At 41.5% G+C, this 17,716-nt stretch overlaps 1 protein-coding gene across 1 annotated transcript in view; it reads right to left on the minus strand.

The window, feature by feature from the left end:
• Nucleotides 1-17,716, minus strand: part of LOC122562359 (sodium-coupled monocarboxylate transporter 1-like) — a 131,838-nt gene that overhangs the window by 72,325 nt on the left and 41,797 nt on the right. The window contains exon 6 of the mRNA XM_043715235.1: nt 15,359-15,426. Within this exon, the coding sequence (XP_043571170.1) occupies nt 15,359-15,426 (68 nt within the window). The remainder of the gene's footprint in view (nt 1-15,358; nt 15,427-17,716) is intronic.

Below are 17,716 nucleotides of genomic sequence, written 5' to 3' on the forward strand. Positions count from 1 at the left end.
CTTCTATCTGTCTCTCCAACCGATCCACTCAATCTGATAAGATTCACATTCAACAGCATTTATGGCAGATATAATCCGCAGTAACCCTTAAACTCTCTTTCAACTCCCACATCTGACAAGAAGTACATATCACTGTAAAGGCCATTTCACAATCTACAGACTCAGAAAATAACACCGTCTTATTCCTCTACAACACTGCCCCAGGTTAAATTAATAGCTATGACTTATATTTTAAGTTTAATCAAGAGACTTATCTCCAGAAACATATAATCAAGAAAGAATCCACTATACTCACTACTCCAGCCTTTCTCTTGGACAGACTTAAAACAACAATTAACTTATCTGATTCTGTGTTGTGAACTTCGCCCAACAGTTCCTCCAAGATTAGTTGTGAATTTTACTGTTTGTTAATTTTCCCAGATGCACTCCGATGTCCAGCGATACACAAATTCAAACAGCAAAGGCAGTAACTGTGCAGGTGTTTTTTCTCTTTCTCTCTCTCTCTCTCCTGCACTGTCCTCACCATGTGCTTTCTTTGTCTTCTCTTCTCCCTTTTAAACTGCTGTTGTTTTGACTTTTTTTCTCCAAAATTCCAAAACAATGCAACAGCATATAAAACAGTAGTTGCTGCTCCTGGAATTCGAGGAAATCACCTCCAACACCTAAAATACCTCAAAAAAAAGGAGCAGTTCTTACAGCCAGAAATTTTTCCCGTCCTCCTCTCTAGCTTCCCACGGAGTTCTGGGGTACACCTGATCAGGTTCTGGGGATTGATCAATCTTTATGCATTTTAAGAACTTCGGCACCTCCTCGTCTATAATATGGATGATTTTCAAGATATCAATATTTATTCCCCCATGTGCTCCAGCTTCCATACCGTTCTCCCCAGCAAATATTCATTTAGTGTCTCTCCCATTTCCTGTGGTTCCACACATAGATGGCCTTGTTAATCTTTGAGGTGCCCTATTCTCTCCCTAGTTACCTTTTGGTCCTTAATCTACTCGTAGAATCCATTTGGATTCGCCTTAACCCTATTTGTAAAAGTTATCTCATGTCCATTGTTGCTCTCCTGGTTTCCCTCTTGAGTATACTCCTATTGCCCTTATACTCCTCCAGGGATTCACTCAATCCCTGCTGTCTATACCTAACATTTGCTTCCTTTTTATCTTGATCAGAGCCTCTACTTTTCTAGTCATCCAGCATTCATGCCACCTACCAGCCTTGCTCTTCACCCTAATATACTGTCGCTGGACTGTCATTCCCCATTTTTAGGAGCTCCTCATCCCCCTGACAGCACTTTCTGGCTGTGAGGTAGTCTTCTAACTGGGGTGAATGTAGCGTATGTGTGCAGAAGTTGGATCGCCCTTTGTTATTTTACTTAGAGCAGTTGAAGTTTAATAAATCTAATCTCTTCCTTTATTAAACAAAACATATCTGTTCAACAAAATTGTACGTCTGGCACGTTGCACTTTTCTTTCTTAATTCTTACAGGGCATGTGGGCATTACTGGCAAGGCCAGCACTTGTTACCCATCCAAACTAAACTGAGTCAGCTGCCAGATCATTTCAGAGGGCAGGTAATAATCAATTATACCTCAGCCAAATCAGGGAATGTTCCCCAATTTCATTCCCTAAAGAACATTAGTGAACACATTCACAGACAGGATTAGAGTGGTGCTGGGAAAGCACAGTAGGTCAGGCAGAATCCGAGGAAAATTGACGTTTCAGGCAAAAGCCCGTCATCATATTCCTGATGAAGGGCTTTTGCCCGAAATGTCGATTTTCCTGCTCCTCGGATGCTGCCTGATCTGCTGTGCTTTTCCAGCACCACTCTAATCTAGACTCTAATCTCCAGCATTTGCAGTCCTCACCTCTGCCACAATCACAGACAGCCCTGTACCTTCCTATTGCGGGATTTACAAAGAGACATAAACAATAGCACAGGAGTAGGCCACTCAAAACCCTCCCTCCCCTCCATATCACTTTAGCCACAAGAGCTAAATCTCCCTCCTGCTTGAAAACATATACTGTTTTGGGCTCAGCCAGTTTCTGTGGTAGTGAATTCCACCAGCTCACTGAGTACTGCTAAGTGTGCAAATGTGAAACAAAAACAGAGACACGGTGTCTCACAGCGCCAGGGACCCATATTTGAAACCACTGTGTGTGTGGAGTTTGCACATTCTCCATGTGTCTGCGTGCTGTTGATGCTCAGGTTCCCTACCACAATCCAAAGATGTGCAGGTGAGGCAGATTGGTTGTGGGAAATGTGGGTGTTGGGTAGCGTTGCTGTGGATTCGATGGGCTGAATGGCCTGCTTCCACTCTGTAGGAATTGCTATGAGTGCTGCAAACTGCCAGCAGGTACACTCACCGAGGAAGAACAAAAGCAGGTCATTTGAGATCTGCATCTTGCTCATACTTTGAATGTTATACCTGCTGCCCACGCTCAAATGACAGCCTGACATTGATGAAGGGCCTTTGCCCGAAACGTCGATTCCCCTGCTCCTCAGATGCTGCCTGACCTGCTGTGCTTTTCCAGTACCACACGCTCGTCAATGTTCCAATGAAGACAAGCTCTGGAACAGCTCCTAATCTTTCAGCTCAACTCTCTACAGCCTTCTGGACTCAGTATGGAGTTCAACAACTTTGGATCACAACCTCCGCCTCTATCCTGTACTTTGTGCAATCTTTGTTTTGCGGAGGAGGTTTGTTCCCAATGCAAAAAGTGATCCAACAGCTCACACACCTTCAGTATCACCCACACAGTGCTCCACAGCCAGTGTCTTCAGCTCCTAATGCTGGGGAACAGACAGCTAGGAAACCACATCACAGGAGATCCAAAAGCAGGAAACAGAGAATGAGGCGTCAAGGTATTTACACTCAGACTGGGGGGGGGGTGCGAAACGTGTGAACTGATGGTCCTCAGGGAGCAGAGTCGAGACCAGCGCTGTGCACAGAAAACATTATGAATGCAGGAGGAAGGGTGCAGTTTTCAGGTTTGCAAACTCAAATGGAGAATACAGTTAATAACAAAATGACTGAACACAGTGTAAAATTAACAAACTTTCTAGGTATTCCCAGAATTTCGTTCGAAGCAAGATGAATGAAACCTGTATTTATTGTACCATCCAGTTATTTTCCACAGATGCAGCATTCTGTTTTGTCATTGCATTTTGCAAATTTGTTTCTTTCTTGATCCTTTCCATCAGGTTTTCTTTTATGGTGCCAAACATTCAGACATAAGCTTTGCTTTTTTTTTTAACGTTGTCTGGTTGTTGTATCATGAATTATTTTGTTATTCTTCTCAAGGGCAACTAGGGATGAGCTCAGGGAGGCAATGGCCTAGTGGTATTATCACTGGACTGTTAATCCAGAGACCAGGGTTTGAATCCTGCCACGTCAGATGGTGGAATTTGAATTCAACAAAAGTCTAGAATATAGCTCCTCGAAAGAGGAGTCGCAGGTAGATAGGATAGTGAAGAAGGCATTTAGTATGCTTTCCTTTATTGGTCAGAGTATTGAGTACAAGAGTTGGGAGGTCATGTTGCAGGACATTGGTTAGGCCATTGTTGGAATATTGCATGCTTCCTATGTCTCCTTCCTATCAGAAAGATGTTGTGAAATTTGAAATAGTTCAGAAAAGATTTACATGAATGTTGCCAGGGTTGGAGGATTTGAGCTATTGGGAGAAGTTGAACAGGCTGGGGCTGTTTTCCCTGGAGCGTTGGAGGCTGAGGGGTGACCTCATAGAGGTTTACAAAATCATGTGGGCGGCACGGTGGCACAGTGGTTAGCACTGCTGCCTCGCAGCGCCAGAGACCCGGGTTCAATTCCCGCCTTAGGCGACTGACTGTGTGGAGTTTGCACGTTCTCCCCGTGTCTGCGTGGGTTTCCTCCGGGTGCTCCGGTTTCCTCCCACAGTCCAAAGATGTGCAGGTCAGGTGGATTGGCCATGCTAAATTGCCCGTAGTGTTAGGTAAGGGGTAAATGTAGGGGTATGGGTGGGTTGTGCTTCGGCGGGGCAGTGTGGACTTGTTGGGCCAAAGGGCCTGTTTCCACACTGTAAGTAATCTAATCTAATCTAATCTAATCATGAGGGGCATGGATAGGATAATTAGACAAAGTCTTTTCCCTGGGTTGGGGGAGTCCAGAACTAGAGGGCATAGGTTTAGGGTGAAAGGGAAAAGATATAAAAGAGACCCAAAGGGCAACTTTTTCACCCAGAGGGTGGTACGTGTATGGAATGTGCTGCCAAAGGAAGTGGTGGAGGCTGGTACAATTGCAACATTTAACAGGCATTTGGATCAGTATATGAATAGGAAGGGTTTGGAGGGATATGAACCGGGTGCTGGCAGGTGGAACTAGATTGGGTTGGGATATCTGGTCGGCATGGACGGGTTGGACCGAAGGGTCTGTTTCAATGCTGTATATCTCTATGACTGTAATTACGAGTCTAGTGGTGACCAAGAATTCATTGTCAATTGTCAGAGAAGCCCATCTGGTTCACTAGTGCCCTTTCGGGAAGGAAACTACTATCCTTGCCTGGTCTGGCCTACATATGACTCCAGGCCCACAGCAATGTGGTTAACTCTTAACTGCACTCTGGGCAATTAGGGACGGGCAATAAATGCTGGTCTAACCAGCGAGGCCTGTATCCCAGAAGAGAATTGAAAAAAATGTAAACTCTCCTGGACAGCTCAACTGTGCTTAACCTCATCCTATGTTAGAACCTTATCTAAGGGAGTGTTACTCCATCCACAATGTCCCATGTAGTCCCACATCCCCTCATTGTCCAATGTTGGACAATCACATATAGGAAAGCCTGATTTGGAGATGCTGGTGTTGGACTGGGGTGTACAAAATTAAAAATCACACAACACCAGGTTATAGGCCAACAGGTTTAATTGGGAGCACACTAGCTTTCGGAGCGACGTTCCTTCATCAGGTGATCACTTTTATCACTTTTATTCAGCAAAGGCTAAAGTGAACAATAAACAAATGAACAAAAGCTTCATTTGCCTCTGGGAGCAGACAAAGATTGCTTGCCTTTTGACCAACAATAAAGTTACATTTAATGAATTATCATTGAGGCAGTCTTGATTAGGGAACTTAAGATAAAGGCACCCCTAGGGAGCAGTGACCACAATGTGGTAGAATTCATCCTGCAGTTTTAGAGGGAGAAGCTGGAATCAGATGTAACGTTATTACAACTGAGTAAAGCAAACTACAAAGACAAGAGGAAGGAGCTGGCCAGAATTGTTTGGGAGGACAGGATTGCAGGGAAAATGGTAGAACAGCAATGATAGGAGTTTCAGGAATATATAAGGAGGCACAGCAAAAATTCATCCCAAGGAAGAAGGAGCATACGAAAGGAAGGATGAGACAACCATGGCTGTCAAGCAAAGTCAGCAACAACATAAAAGCAAAAGTAAAAGCATACAATGTGGCGAAAATTAGTGGAAGCCAGAGGATTGGGGAGACTTTAAAAACCAACAGAGGACAACAATAAAAGCAACAAGGGGGCAGAAGATGAAATCTGACAACATGACAATATGCCAGCTATTCATACGAAAAGAAGAATACAAGTGTATTTTTAAACATATGAAACGTAAGAGAGAGGTGAGAGTAGACATTGGACTGCTGGAAAATGAGGCTGGAGAACGAGTAATGGGGAACAAAGAAATAGAGGAGGTACTGAATAGGAACTCTGCATAAGTCTTCAAGGTGGAAGACACCAGTAGGATATCAGAACTTCAAGAGTTAGGGACAGAGGTGAATGTAGTGGCTATCATTAAGGAGAAAGTGCTGAGAAGCTGAAAAATCGGAGGGTGGAAAAATCTACCAGATGGACTACATCCCTGGGCTCTCAAGAAGATTGTGGAAGCATTATTGGTGATCTTTCAGGAATCCTGGAGCCAGGGAGTGGCCCAGAGGACTGGAAAATCGCTAAGTATCATTAAAAAAAAGCTAAGGAACTGCAGATACTGGAAATCAGTAACAAGAACATAAATTGCTGGAAAAGCTCAGCAGGACTTGCAGCATCTGTAGAGAGAAAGCACAGTTAACATTTCAGGTCCAGTGACTCTTCTTCAGTAAATGCTAATGTAACACCCTTGTTTAAGGATTAAGGGAGGAAACTATTGGACAGTTAGCCTGACTGTGGTCATTGGTAAGATTTTAGAACCCATTATTAAGAATGAGATTGCAGAGTACTTGGAAATGCTTTATAAAATAGAGCTGAGTCTATTAGAATTCTTTGATATATTAAGGAATAAGTTAGACAAATGAGAGCGAGTGCATATGATTTATTTGAATTTTCAGAAGGCCTTTGACCAGGTGCCCCACAGGAGGCTGCTAAATAAGACTGCTCATGGTATTCGGGACAAGGTAGTGGCATGGATAAAGGATTGGCTGACTGGAAGAAGGCAAAGAGTGGGAGTAAAGAAGTCTTTTTCAACACTTCAGCCAGTGACTAATGAAGTTCTGACAGAGTCAGTGTCAGCATGTTTTCTCTCCGTCTCAAAAGGTTCCATCCTTCTCTATATTGGTTTAAGGGAAAGGGTGTTAGATCAATATATTGCCTTGGTAGCACAGAAGAAAACCAGGTGACGTGCTTGTCAGCAAAGGGTTGCAACACCTTAGCTTTTTTAATCCACCATTGGTTCTTGATTTCCCTCATTCTTTGTAACTCGACCTTGCTGTTTGATAACTCCTCCTCTTTGCCTCACTGGTTATGTTTTTGCCAGGCATGGAGAACTTTCCTCTTCTTGCCGATGAGGTCTACAATGATGTGATTATTCTTATCAAACCAGTCTGTGTTTCCCTGATCTAGCAGCTAAAGGTTTTTTCACAGCTCTCTTCACCTCCTTCCAGATTTCTTTCATTAAAATAAACTCTTTGGACATTTTTGTGAAGACATTGTTGGACGTTCACCAATCTACTTGGTTCATGAAGCCACTCAATGTTGAGCTTTGTTTCTGAACTGCCTCTTCATCTTCAGTGGCTTCCAGTGGCATTTGATGGACATTGAGGAATGTGGTATGTCAGCAGTCGGCTGCACTGGAAATCACTTTGGTAATGAGGAATACCCTTTTGGTCTCTAGATCAAATGATGTGGTAGTCAAACATGTGCTACTGCTTTTATCATGGATGCCTCCAGGAAGTCTTGAACTTGTCTTTTTATCCGAACAGTGTGCTGGTGATGTTCAGCTGGTATTCTGTATATGGTGAACAGGAGAATCCCATTGGAGTTGCAATCCCCGACTCCTTCCTTTCTGATGGTTCCTTTCCAGAGTGGGGAGTCCTTTCCAACCTTGTATTTTACCTTCCTTAGGGATGTTGGTAGGTACATTGCCCAAGGTGGAGTAGAAGCTTTTTTTGGTCACATCTATGGCATCATGGGTTGCAGCATAGATACTCCAACCATTGCCTGCTGGTTTTTGGAAAGTTATGGACAGATTTGTGAGGCAATCGTTGATGCCAATGGGAAGCTCCCAGATTCAGTTGATGAGAATATTCTTGATAGTGAATTCAATACAATATGTATTGGAATGATCCTCAGGTTTTCCTCTCCAGAAAAGGGCAGCACTGTGGCTCAATGGTTAGCACTGCTGCCTCACAGTGCCAGGGATGGAGGTTCAATTCCAGCCTTGGACAACTGTCTGTGTGGGTTTCCTCCTACATTCAAAGATGTGCATGTTAAATGAATTGGCCACGCTAAATTGCCCATAGTGTTCAGGGATGTGTAGGTTAGGTGCATTAGTCAGGGGTAAATATCAGGTAGGGGAATGGGTCTGGGTGGGTTACTCTTCAGAGGATCGGTGTGGACTTGTTGGGCCAAAGGGCCTGTTTCCACACTGTAGGGATTCTATGAAGAAGGTAACCGCCACCTTTTTCTCTTAGCTCCCCTTCACCTATTGTTCGAGTCTCCTGCAAGGCAGCGATATAAATGTTCAAGTGCCTTTGTTCATGGGCAACAAGGCCAGTTCTTCATTCTGGAGTACTGTTTTAGTTATTATCCATGAGGATTCATAGATTCCAGGTTCCCAGGTCAAGTTTGACTTTGGTTTTCAGACCATAGAAAGATTAGCCTTCTGGCTAAGATTGTCCTGCCATTCAACTTGCAGGGTGAACTGAGTGGATCCTGAAGAGGGCTGTTCAGTCATGAAGAAAGCTGCCGAAAAGTTCTCCTATTCCTTTTACAAAGCAATACAACTGAGTCAAACTCCACTGCTTATGTGCTACTCTGAAGCTAGGGACATCTAGATCTCCCTATCCTGTCCCTATCACCTCTCACCAAATGCCACAGAACTGGTATTAGGTGTGCTGGGGGGATTAAAATTAGGTTTATTGTCACGTGTACTCAGGAACAGAAGTTCAGGAGCACAGTGAAAGGTTTACAATATCACCCCACATGGTGACATCTTAGGTGGAAAGTATCAGATATAAATCTTCGATACAAAATAGACAGAAAAATAAAGAGTTACATTTTCTTATTGTTATTCATAAATTAGAAAAATAAAAACTAAAGTTAAAAAGACAAAGATTAGTCTTTGTCAAAAGGGCCTACAGTAGATCAATGCAGGGATCTTCCACCTGTGGTCTGATCAGGCTTGCAAGCTGCTGACTGTCTGCACTGGTCCCTGGTCCAACAACCGTCCCAGTTACACTCGAGCCTCCAGCCTGCTGGCTGTCCCTGTGCACTCGGGGTATGCTGGCCAACCCGGCTCTGGTCCAGACACACTGACCACCTCAAAGCTGTTGGAGCCTCTAGCTCACTCCAGTCCAGGCCACCAGCCCACTTTGCTCCAGCCTTCAGCTGCTTTGATGATGTCACGGCAAGAAAAGTTCTTTTGTTGAAAAGAAACACTACAAAAAAAAATTAAAAACAGAGAGAAGAACAAGAAAAGAAGGAAAAAAAAGAAAAAAAGGCTTGAAAGGCTTGAATGGACAAGCCCCAGTTGAGGACCCCAGACACTGCCTCTTCCATTAACATTAAATATAGTCTATGGACTGGGGATTGGCAGCGTTTGAATTCCTCTAGGTAGACATCTTGCGTAGACATCTTTTAACATGAGAATGCTGTTGCACATCAGCAGACACACAGTCCTTGACAGCAGTAGATTCAGTTCCTGTTGGAAGGAAACATCAACTGGGGATCTCCCTCCTGCCACAGCTTTTATCTGCTGTTACAGCTATTGATATCACATGAATATCTTCTGCCTGGATCACTGCTGAGGATTTTAGATTGCACCTTGTCTGGTTCTTCCCTCCAAACTTACCTTCATGGCTGGCCTTGCCAGGGGTTGAGATGCTATCACTCTTGGGATCAATGGAACATTCTAATGGAGTCGCTGGAGAGGCTTCCCAGTAACAATCCTTGAAAGGCCCTTGATGATTTTATATGCTGTGCCATACAGTGGAACTTTAAGAACTTCACCAAGGTGGGCCAGAGAAAATCTCTACACAATTCTATGACATGGGGACCTAATTTCAATGCAAGTAGCACAAGCCATGTCATGCAAATACAGCAGGAGAATGTAAGGGCTAAATGTTTATTGATGCCTTGTCTTCCCGTTCCCACAGCACCCAAGCAAGATAATATCGTATACAAGAGCATATTGGTGAATACTTAATTCAAGGTGAAGGAAAATCAATTCCATGCCATTGTGCAGCCTATGAGATATGATTTAAATTTGTGAATTGTGTCCCATAGGTGCGATCTTTAAAGTCTTCTGCGATTACTTCTACTTCACACAGATTGCTATCTTCAATCTGCAATGACCAATGGCAGGTCAAGATTTCTTGTGGATTAGAAGGGCTTTTGCCCAAAACGTCGATTTTACTGCTCCTCAGATGCTGCCTGAACTGCTGTGCTCTTCCAGCACCACTAATCCAGAATCTGGTTTCCAGCATCTGCAGTCATTGTTTTTACCTAGTTGATTTTAACCCTATTGCGAATCCTCTTGCAAGGATGCCTGCCTTGAAGAAGATTTCCTCCTCTCTCTATTCCTGATGAAGGGCTTTTGCCCGAAACGTCGATTTTACTGCTCCTCGGATGCTGCCTGAACTGCTGTGCTCTTCCAGCCCCACCAATCCAGAATCGGATTTCCAGCATCTGCAGTCATTGTTTTTACCCAAGATTTCTTGTGGGCAAGATTTGTATTTTCTTTAATCGCATGCATTTCATATGTAGGATACTATGACTACAAAAGAGTTCAACCTGTGTTGGAACCCTCACTGACTTTTTATTACTTTTTTATTTTTATTATTTTATCAATTTTGAGTACGAGTTGTGATCTGGAAATTATGTTTGAAATTTGGGATAGCCTTTGGTATAAGAAAACAAATCGATCAAACAAGCTTTGTTTGTTTGTGAAGCTAGGCCTGGAGGTTAATTGCAATCTGATTCTTGATTAAAAGTGATACACTGACTCCTGGAAGAGCATTATGTTTAAACAAATAGCAAAATTTGGCTATTAACAAGGTAAGTACCTGCAAATTGATTCCAGCAAGTCCAAAAGAGACTCTATATTCTAGCAGATGACAGATGTGGAATGGTATTTGAGGCCTTGGGTCAAGACAATCAATCTATCAGGGGCGCACCAGAACTGAAGTTTTTTTTTAACGATGTTTTCTGAGGTGATGAGTTTGGCTACTGACAAAACAGTATGATTTGAAAACTCCTTACCTAATCTGCTATACTAGCTTCCAACAGAAAGCTAAATTAGAAGTATCACTACCTATATTTTTATGAACTGAGGTGACCAAATTGGCAGTTTCATGAAAGGAATCAAGGAGTCCAGATTTATGCCTGTGAAACAACATCATCATGAAAACCATTTAAGTATTAAAGCCAGTTTCTTTTGTTAAGTGGATAACTGTATTTGTTTGTCTGTCTTCTGTGTGAATGCACGGAAAAATATGTTTTGGGTTTAAAAGCACAGACATTAATCAGTGTATTTATTTTGCTCCACTGAAGTTATTGTGCATTAAAAAAATTATGGTCTTTTGTTTGAGATACGTTACTGGCATCTGGAATTAATTATTCACAAAGTCACACTCCTGGAAGCCAATATTATGCACAGATCTCAGAGGTCCACATACTGAACAAAGAAAAAGAAAGGTAACTTTGGAGGCAAAGAAAATGAAAGGTAACTTTGGAGGTATTTAGCAAATGTCAACATTCATGAACCATGGCTTGAGGTGTTGGTGATTGCTGTCCAAAAAGGAGGGCTAGAGAGGCAAGCTGTGAGCTGGAGTCTCCAAGTAACCATTCACACATTCATGTCAGGAATTGACACCATCTAGTTTCTATGTGACAAGTAGGAGAATAGGAAACTGCATGTAAATTAGGCAAATTAATTGACTGATTTATTGTTGTCACATGTACAAAGATACAGTGAAAAAGTGTTGTTTCACGAGCTATGCAGGCAGATTATACCATACAAAATGCATTAAGGTAGCAGAACAGAGTGTAGAATGCAGTGTAACAGCCACAGAGAAAGTGCAGAGAGAGAGATCCCTGAATTAACATTTCAGAGGTATGTTTAAAAGTCTGATAATAGCAAGGAAGAAGCTGTTCTTGAATCTGTTCAGATGTGCTTTCAAACTTTTATATCTTCTGCCCGATGGAAGAGGTAGGAAGAGTTTATAACTGGGGTGGGACGGGTCTTTGATTCTGCTGCTTGCCTTCCTGAGGCATTGGGAAGTATAGATAGAGTCAATGGATGGAAAGCTGGTTTGAGTGATGGATTGGGCTGTGTTCACAACTCCCTGTAGTATTTTGCAGTTATGATAACACATACACATGAATACAAATAGGCTACTAACTAACAATATTCCTGTCTTGCCATTCAATACTTGGAAAATCAGATTTTTTACTACCAACATTGAGAATATCCTTACTATGGATCTCACCCTATTTTCTCAATTTGAATGCCTATACCCACAATGTTCAGTGGCTGGGAAGATTCTACACATGATCTTCACAGAAAGACAAATCCAGGAAACGTCAACAAGCAGAAATTATGCAAGGCCTTCATTGGACCTCCCAAAGATATTTGACTCTGTCAATCAGGAGAGATTATGAAACATCCTGCTCAGATTTGACCGACAAACTGAAACTGTTCAATCTATATTGCCTCGAATGCAGTTCCAAAATGATCCCAAACTTTGTTCTTGAACTGCAGTATGCAGACAACACTTGTAATTGTGCATACGCAGAGGCCAAGTTCCAAACTGCCACTGATGCATTCAAGGAAGTGTATGAGAGAATGGGCATTAAGCTAAACATCTAGAAGATGCTCCCAGTGCACAACACTATCTCCCACCCACCCCTCAGGCCAACATCGCCAGAAGCAAAACATTTGTTCCAGTTATGATGGACAGGACACGTAGTCCACTTGCCTGACACATGAATCCAAAACAAGTTCTCTATTGCAAAGTCCATCACAACATTTGATTGTCAGTTGGGTAGAGGAAAGTTCAAATACGTCTTCAAAGCCAACATGAAAAAATGTAACACTTCAGCCAATTTATGGGAATTTCTTGTCCAAGACCCAAACTGGAGAAGGCGCCTATTTTGAAAACCATAGATCCAGGTGGAGGCCAAATGTAAACAGCAAAGGCAGCATGCAAGGAAGAGGCTGACCCACAAGAGGAGTCCTCCCATAACTTTCAAAGCAACACCTCTCTATAGACTCTAATTGTCTAGTAATTGTTGGAAGCGGGATTTTCATTTGATAGGCCAGCAAACTCTAATGATAGGCAGGTAAGTGCCTATATGGAATTTAATCTAATGAGATTCCCAGAAATATCTACAAATGAGACCACAGCCACAGCCATCAACTTCAGTCAAGTAGGTGTGATTTTCATATCACCAGAGATTGCAAAAAAGAGAAATGAGTAGAGTTACCCTTCAAACCATCTCACTAAGGTCTGGGTGACCTTCTTAACCCACCATCAATTAAGGCCCTTAAGTCAATAAATGGCTATTTCAGGACCTCAACTATGATCACCCCAATCACATATCTCCCTATTGGGCAAAAAAGGGCTTGTTTCCTGACTGGGCAGTCAGGGCAACCAGTCTTCCAGGCTGGGGTGCCCCAATTGCCCCAATCTGGGAGGCAAAGATGAGAGACAAGGGAGTGGTCTCTGAAAGTTATTCCCCTACTCTTATTTCCATATAAATACTATCTTGAAGAAATGTCTGAAATATCTTGACAAATTAAATCTTACAAAAGATTTGCAGTAGACTCTCCAAATATGTGTCCTGCTGGTTGCCACATTATGCTTCTCAAAAAGGAAAAGGCCAGCCTAAGATCAAAGTAGCTGTAGAAACTCTAATGTGAAGGCTGGTAAGCGAAGTACTTATCGAAGAATAATTCAGATAAGTTACTCCTTTAAAAAGTTCTGCTGTCACATGAAACATTCAAAGCACCTTCATCATCACCGTCTTCTCCACTTCACCTGACTGATTGCTGTGCAGTTAACTTATCTTACTAATTTAAATACAATGCAACATTTCATAACCATTTTTAGCACTAGAAGCCAGTGATTTCAGTCCACCACACTCTAAAGTAATGCATTCCAGGACCTAACTGCTTGAGGCATAAAAACCTTTTCAAGTCACCATTACTTCTTTTGCTAATTATTTTAAATCTGTGCCCTCATTGCTAACTCTAAGCTATACTTCTACTGTGGAAGCAGTAAATGTACTAGTCATTGGGAGAACTGATTGAAATCCAAATGATCATTTATCTCCTTGTGCTTATTTACAAGATTGCCCTACAACAGAATGCTGCATCTATTTTTAATCAACCTGTTCAAAGCTGTTAAAATATTTCTTAAGGAAGTGGGACTAGAAGCCAGGTCTCCTGGTTCAGGAATTGGGACATTACCATTGCACCACAAGGGTCCTAATGGGACAACTGACAGCAGTGGATTTTCTGCCTGAAATAGCATTTCTCTCTGTTATGCTGGGATTAGATGAAATGCTGATAATTTCTAATCTGCCTGGTCAGAGATTTTATTTCACACCTTTGGAGCATGTAGGACTTAAACCTAGACCTCCTGGCTCACAGGTAGGGACACTATCACTGCACCACAAGAGCTCCAAATATATTGCGATGCAACATTGGAGCAGATGGACTTGAATCCAAGCCTTCAAGCCCAAAGCCTAGGGGACTCTATCCCTGTGCCACAAAGCCACACTCAGAATACTGCAGTCATGTCATTTAAAAGAGCTTCAGTTGTTGAAATGATATAATGACGAAAGTGAGTAATACACAATCAAGGGGTGAGTATTTAATGACAAGCCATACTTAACAAAGCATTTACATATCTACCTCAGAAAATAATACTCAATTTGAGTACCAGCAGGAATTTCTAAACAGTGCACATGAGAATTAGGGAAAGAACAGTAATAGAAAGAGACAGCATTCAAAAGAAACAAAAAGGCGGAGATAGAAAATTAAAGAGAACCATAGAAAATATTTTTAACTGTGAATAGGGAGATCAAAGAAATTAAATATACTATGGCATCAACAAGGATTTGCTAACTGACAAGTTTAACCTTGTTTATACAATTTTTCATGGCACTCGTTTCCTGTTTATTTGATTCACCAATAATGTACAATAGCGCATACAGCAGCTACAGTAATACACCTTACAATTATAAATTGCATGATCTTACAGGTGAAAGGAAAGTTCAGTATCAGTATATTAAAACAGTGAATCCAAAACTCCATGGTGTGCCCAACATACACCCCCAATAACCCAGATAGGACAAAATATACAAAAGTTCAAACACACCACACATTAGCCACAGTTATAAATTGCTCGTGTTTTAGTTTTGAGAGTGAAGCCTTACCCTCTAGAATACCACTGATGTGAAGTGGGCAGTCTGGGGATGGTGGAAGGTTCCATTTTCATGTTCTTAACCTAACAGTCATGCAGAAGTAGAAGGCCAATTTATCAAAGGATAATGTTGCATATATTCCATGGAGATTCAAACTGGGATTCTGATGCAGATACCCACAAATTTCAGAATAATTTTTGAAACATATTTCAACATTGCCCTCCTACAAGCACACATAACAAGTAAGTTACATTGCAAGTGTAGCTGATGGGAGATCTGTTTGCAAAACAGACGAACCATGCCATTTGAGAAAGGCAAAAGCTTAAAACGATGCCAGCCAGCTCATGAGACTAAGGCTACTCCCAACCTTAAAACCATATATTCCAGAAGGGTTCGTAGTGAAAACTATGATCTTATCAAGACTGCAGCACATGGAATTTTGGGACCATTATCTCCTATCAAGATTACCAAATGCAGGAAATATTCAAATTCAATCTTACTAATGCTGTATACACTGTACACACAAGCGCCGTTGTTACAATGGAAATCCACAAATTTACACCAGTAACTGAAAGAGACAAAGGGAAACAAGTGGTATTATTTAAATGCTGACTCATTACTTGTTTAAAATCACACAACACCAAGTTATAGTCCAAGTTTATTTGGAAGCATCGGCTTTCAGAATGCTGCTCCTTCATCAGCATTCCGACAGCTAGTGCTTCCAAATAAAGCTTTTTTTAATTCTACAGTGTGGAGGCAGGCCCTTCAGCCCAACAAGTCCACAACGACCCTCTGAGGAGTAGCCACCCACACCCATTTCCCTCTGACTAATGCACCTAACACTACAGGCAACTTAGCACAGCCAATTCACCTAACCTGCACATCTCTGGACTGTGGGAGGAAACCAGAGCACCCGGAGGAAACCCACACGGACATGGGGAAAATTTGCAAACTCACACAGACAGTCACCCAAGGATGGAATCGAACCTGGGTCCCTGGTGGTGTGAGGCAGCAGTGCTAACCACTGAGCCACCATACCAGCCCTGGTGGACTGTGATTTTTAACTTTGTCCACCCCAGTCCAACACCAGCTCCTCCACATCATTACTTGTTGTTATCCTAGTTGATGTTATTACTAGACTATTCAGATCCCAGTGAGAAACGTGTTTTATTTTTAATTCAGATTTTGATTTGTTTTTGTTTTAATAAAGTGGTCTCTCTCTGAAACATAAGGATGCAATACTGTGGATTTTTTGCTTTAACAATTAAACAGAAGTTTATTAACAAAAGAAATGAAGGTAAAATAGAATACGCCACCAAACCATCTACTTAGAAGGTAAATTCAAAGATTTTTTAAACATACAGTAAAAGTATACTTTAATCATTAATTCCATAACATTCATTTATAAAATTGATAAGAAACAAAACAGTTTTTGTACAGTACCCAAAACATACCTTGGTACAATACCCAGTACCAGGAGTCTGTTCTATCATTTAGCAATATGGAGTGATGCCAACAATATGGGTTCGATTCCTTTACTGACTAAGGTCACTATGAATGTCCCACCTTCCCAACCCTACTCCTCACTTGGGGCAAGGTGACCCTCAGATTAAGCTCACAACCAGTTCTGTCCGTCTAGGAGAATAATCCTATGGTCCTCTGCGACAATGGCGACTTTACCTCTACAATACCCACAACACCACTCATATAATACACCTGGGTCCCCACTTGTAACTCCAACCTTTAAACTAGAACTGCAGATAACATCTTCCTGGAGCCTCGATACTCTAATTGGTTTTCCAATGTTGGTTGGCTGCTACTAGTCCCTAATTAGAGGGGAGAATGTAGAAGCAGCTTCTAAGATAACCACCTCCTTCCACATTGCTCCAGAAGATGCACTGCTGACTCAAATAGGATTAGGACACAGTAATGATTTTTGAAGAAGTGAATATTTAAGATTCCAGCTGGGTCAATACAACTAATGCTGGTAGTTTCCAACAACCTGGAGACTGTTATTGGAAAAGGAACTATATAAATTCTCTACACTTTTTTTCTGTCCTCTGAGTAAAAAGAGACAAATAATTGATTATGTTGTTATTCAAAAAGATATTTTTTGAAATAATGTCATTTATAAAATACCCTACAAGGATTGTAACAAATACTACATTGGACAGACATACAGAAAACTAGCCACAAGGATACACAAATACCAACTCGCCACCAAAAGACATGACCCAACTATCACTAGTTTCCTTACATACAGACAAAGAAGGACACTACTTTGACTGGGCCAATATATCCATCCTAGGACAGGCTAGACAGAGACACGCATGGGAATTCCTAAAGGCCTTGCATTCAAACCAGTACTTCATCAATAAACTGATCAATTTGGACCCCATCTACCAACCTCTGAGAAAAAGAACCGGAAATAATATCACCCACCTTAACAGACCAAGACACATAAATAGAAAGCGAGACAGAATACCATTGCTTCAATGGAAGCTCACTGATGATGTTATCTAGCATGGTGATGAAACATCTGAGAACAAACCTACAACCTGAACCCCATCCTGAGCTACAAATCTTCTCAAAAATTTAAAAAAGATATATTGATATGTAAGCTATGTTCATGTGGCCCAAAATAAATACCCATCAACTGTGATTGAACAATTAATTTGTTAATTACAATGTTAAGATTCAACCACACCTAAAATCACTGCAAGATAAAAATAATATCTCTAAAGAAAGTACGCACTTATACAGAGCAAAATCTTAACCAACTTCATTATTTTGACATTTCCAGATTTGATTCAACACAAAACATATTCATCACAGCAATGACTATGTAATACATAAAC

Source organism: Chiloscyllium plagiosum, chromosome 24 (assembly GCF_004010195.1).
Source record: "Chiloscyllium plagiosum isolate BGI_BamShark_2017 chromosome 24, ASM401019v2, whole genome shotgun sequence".
NCBI lineage: Eukaryota > Metazoa > Chordata > Chondrichthyes > Orectolobiformes > Hemiscylliidae > Chiloscyllium > Chiloscyllium plagiosum.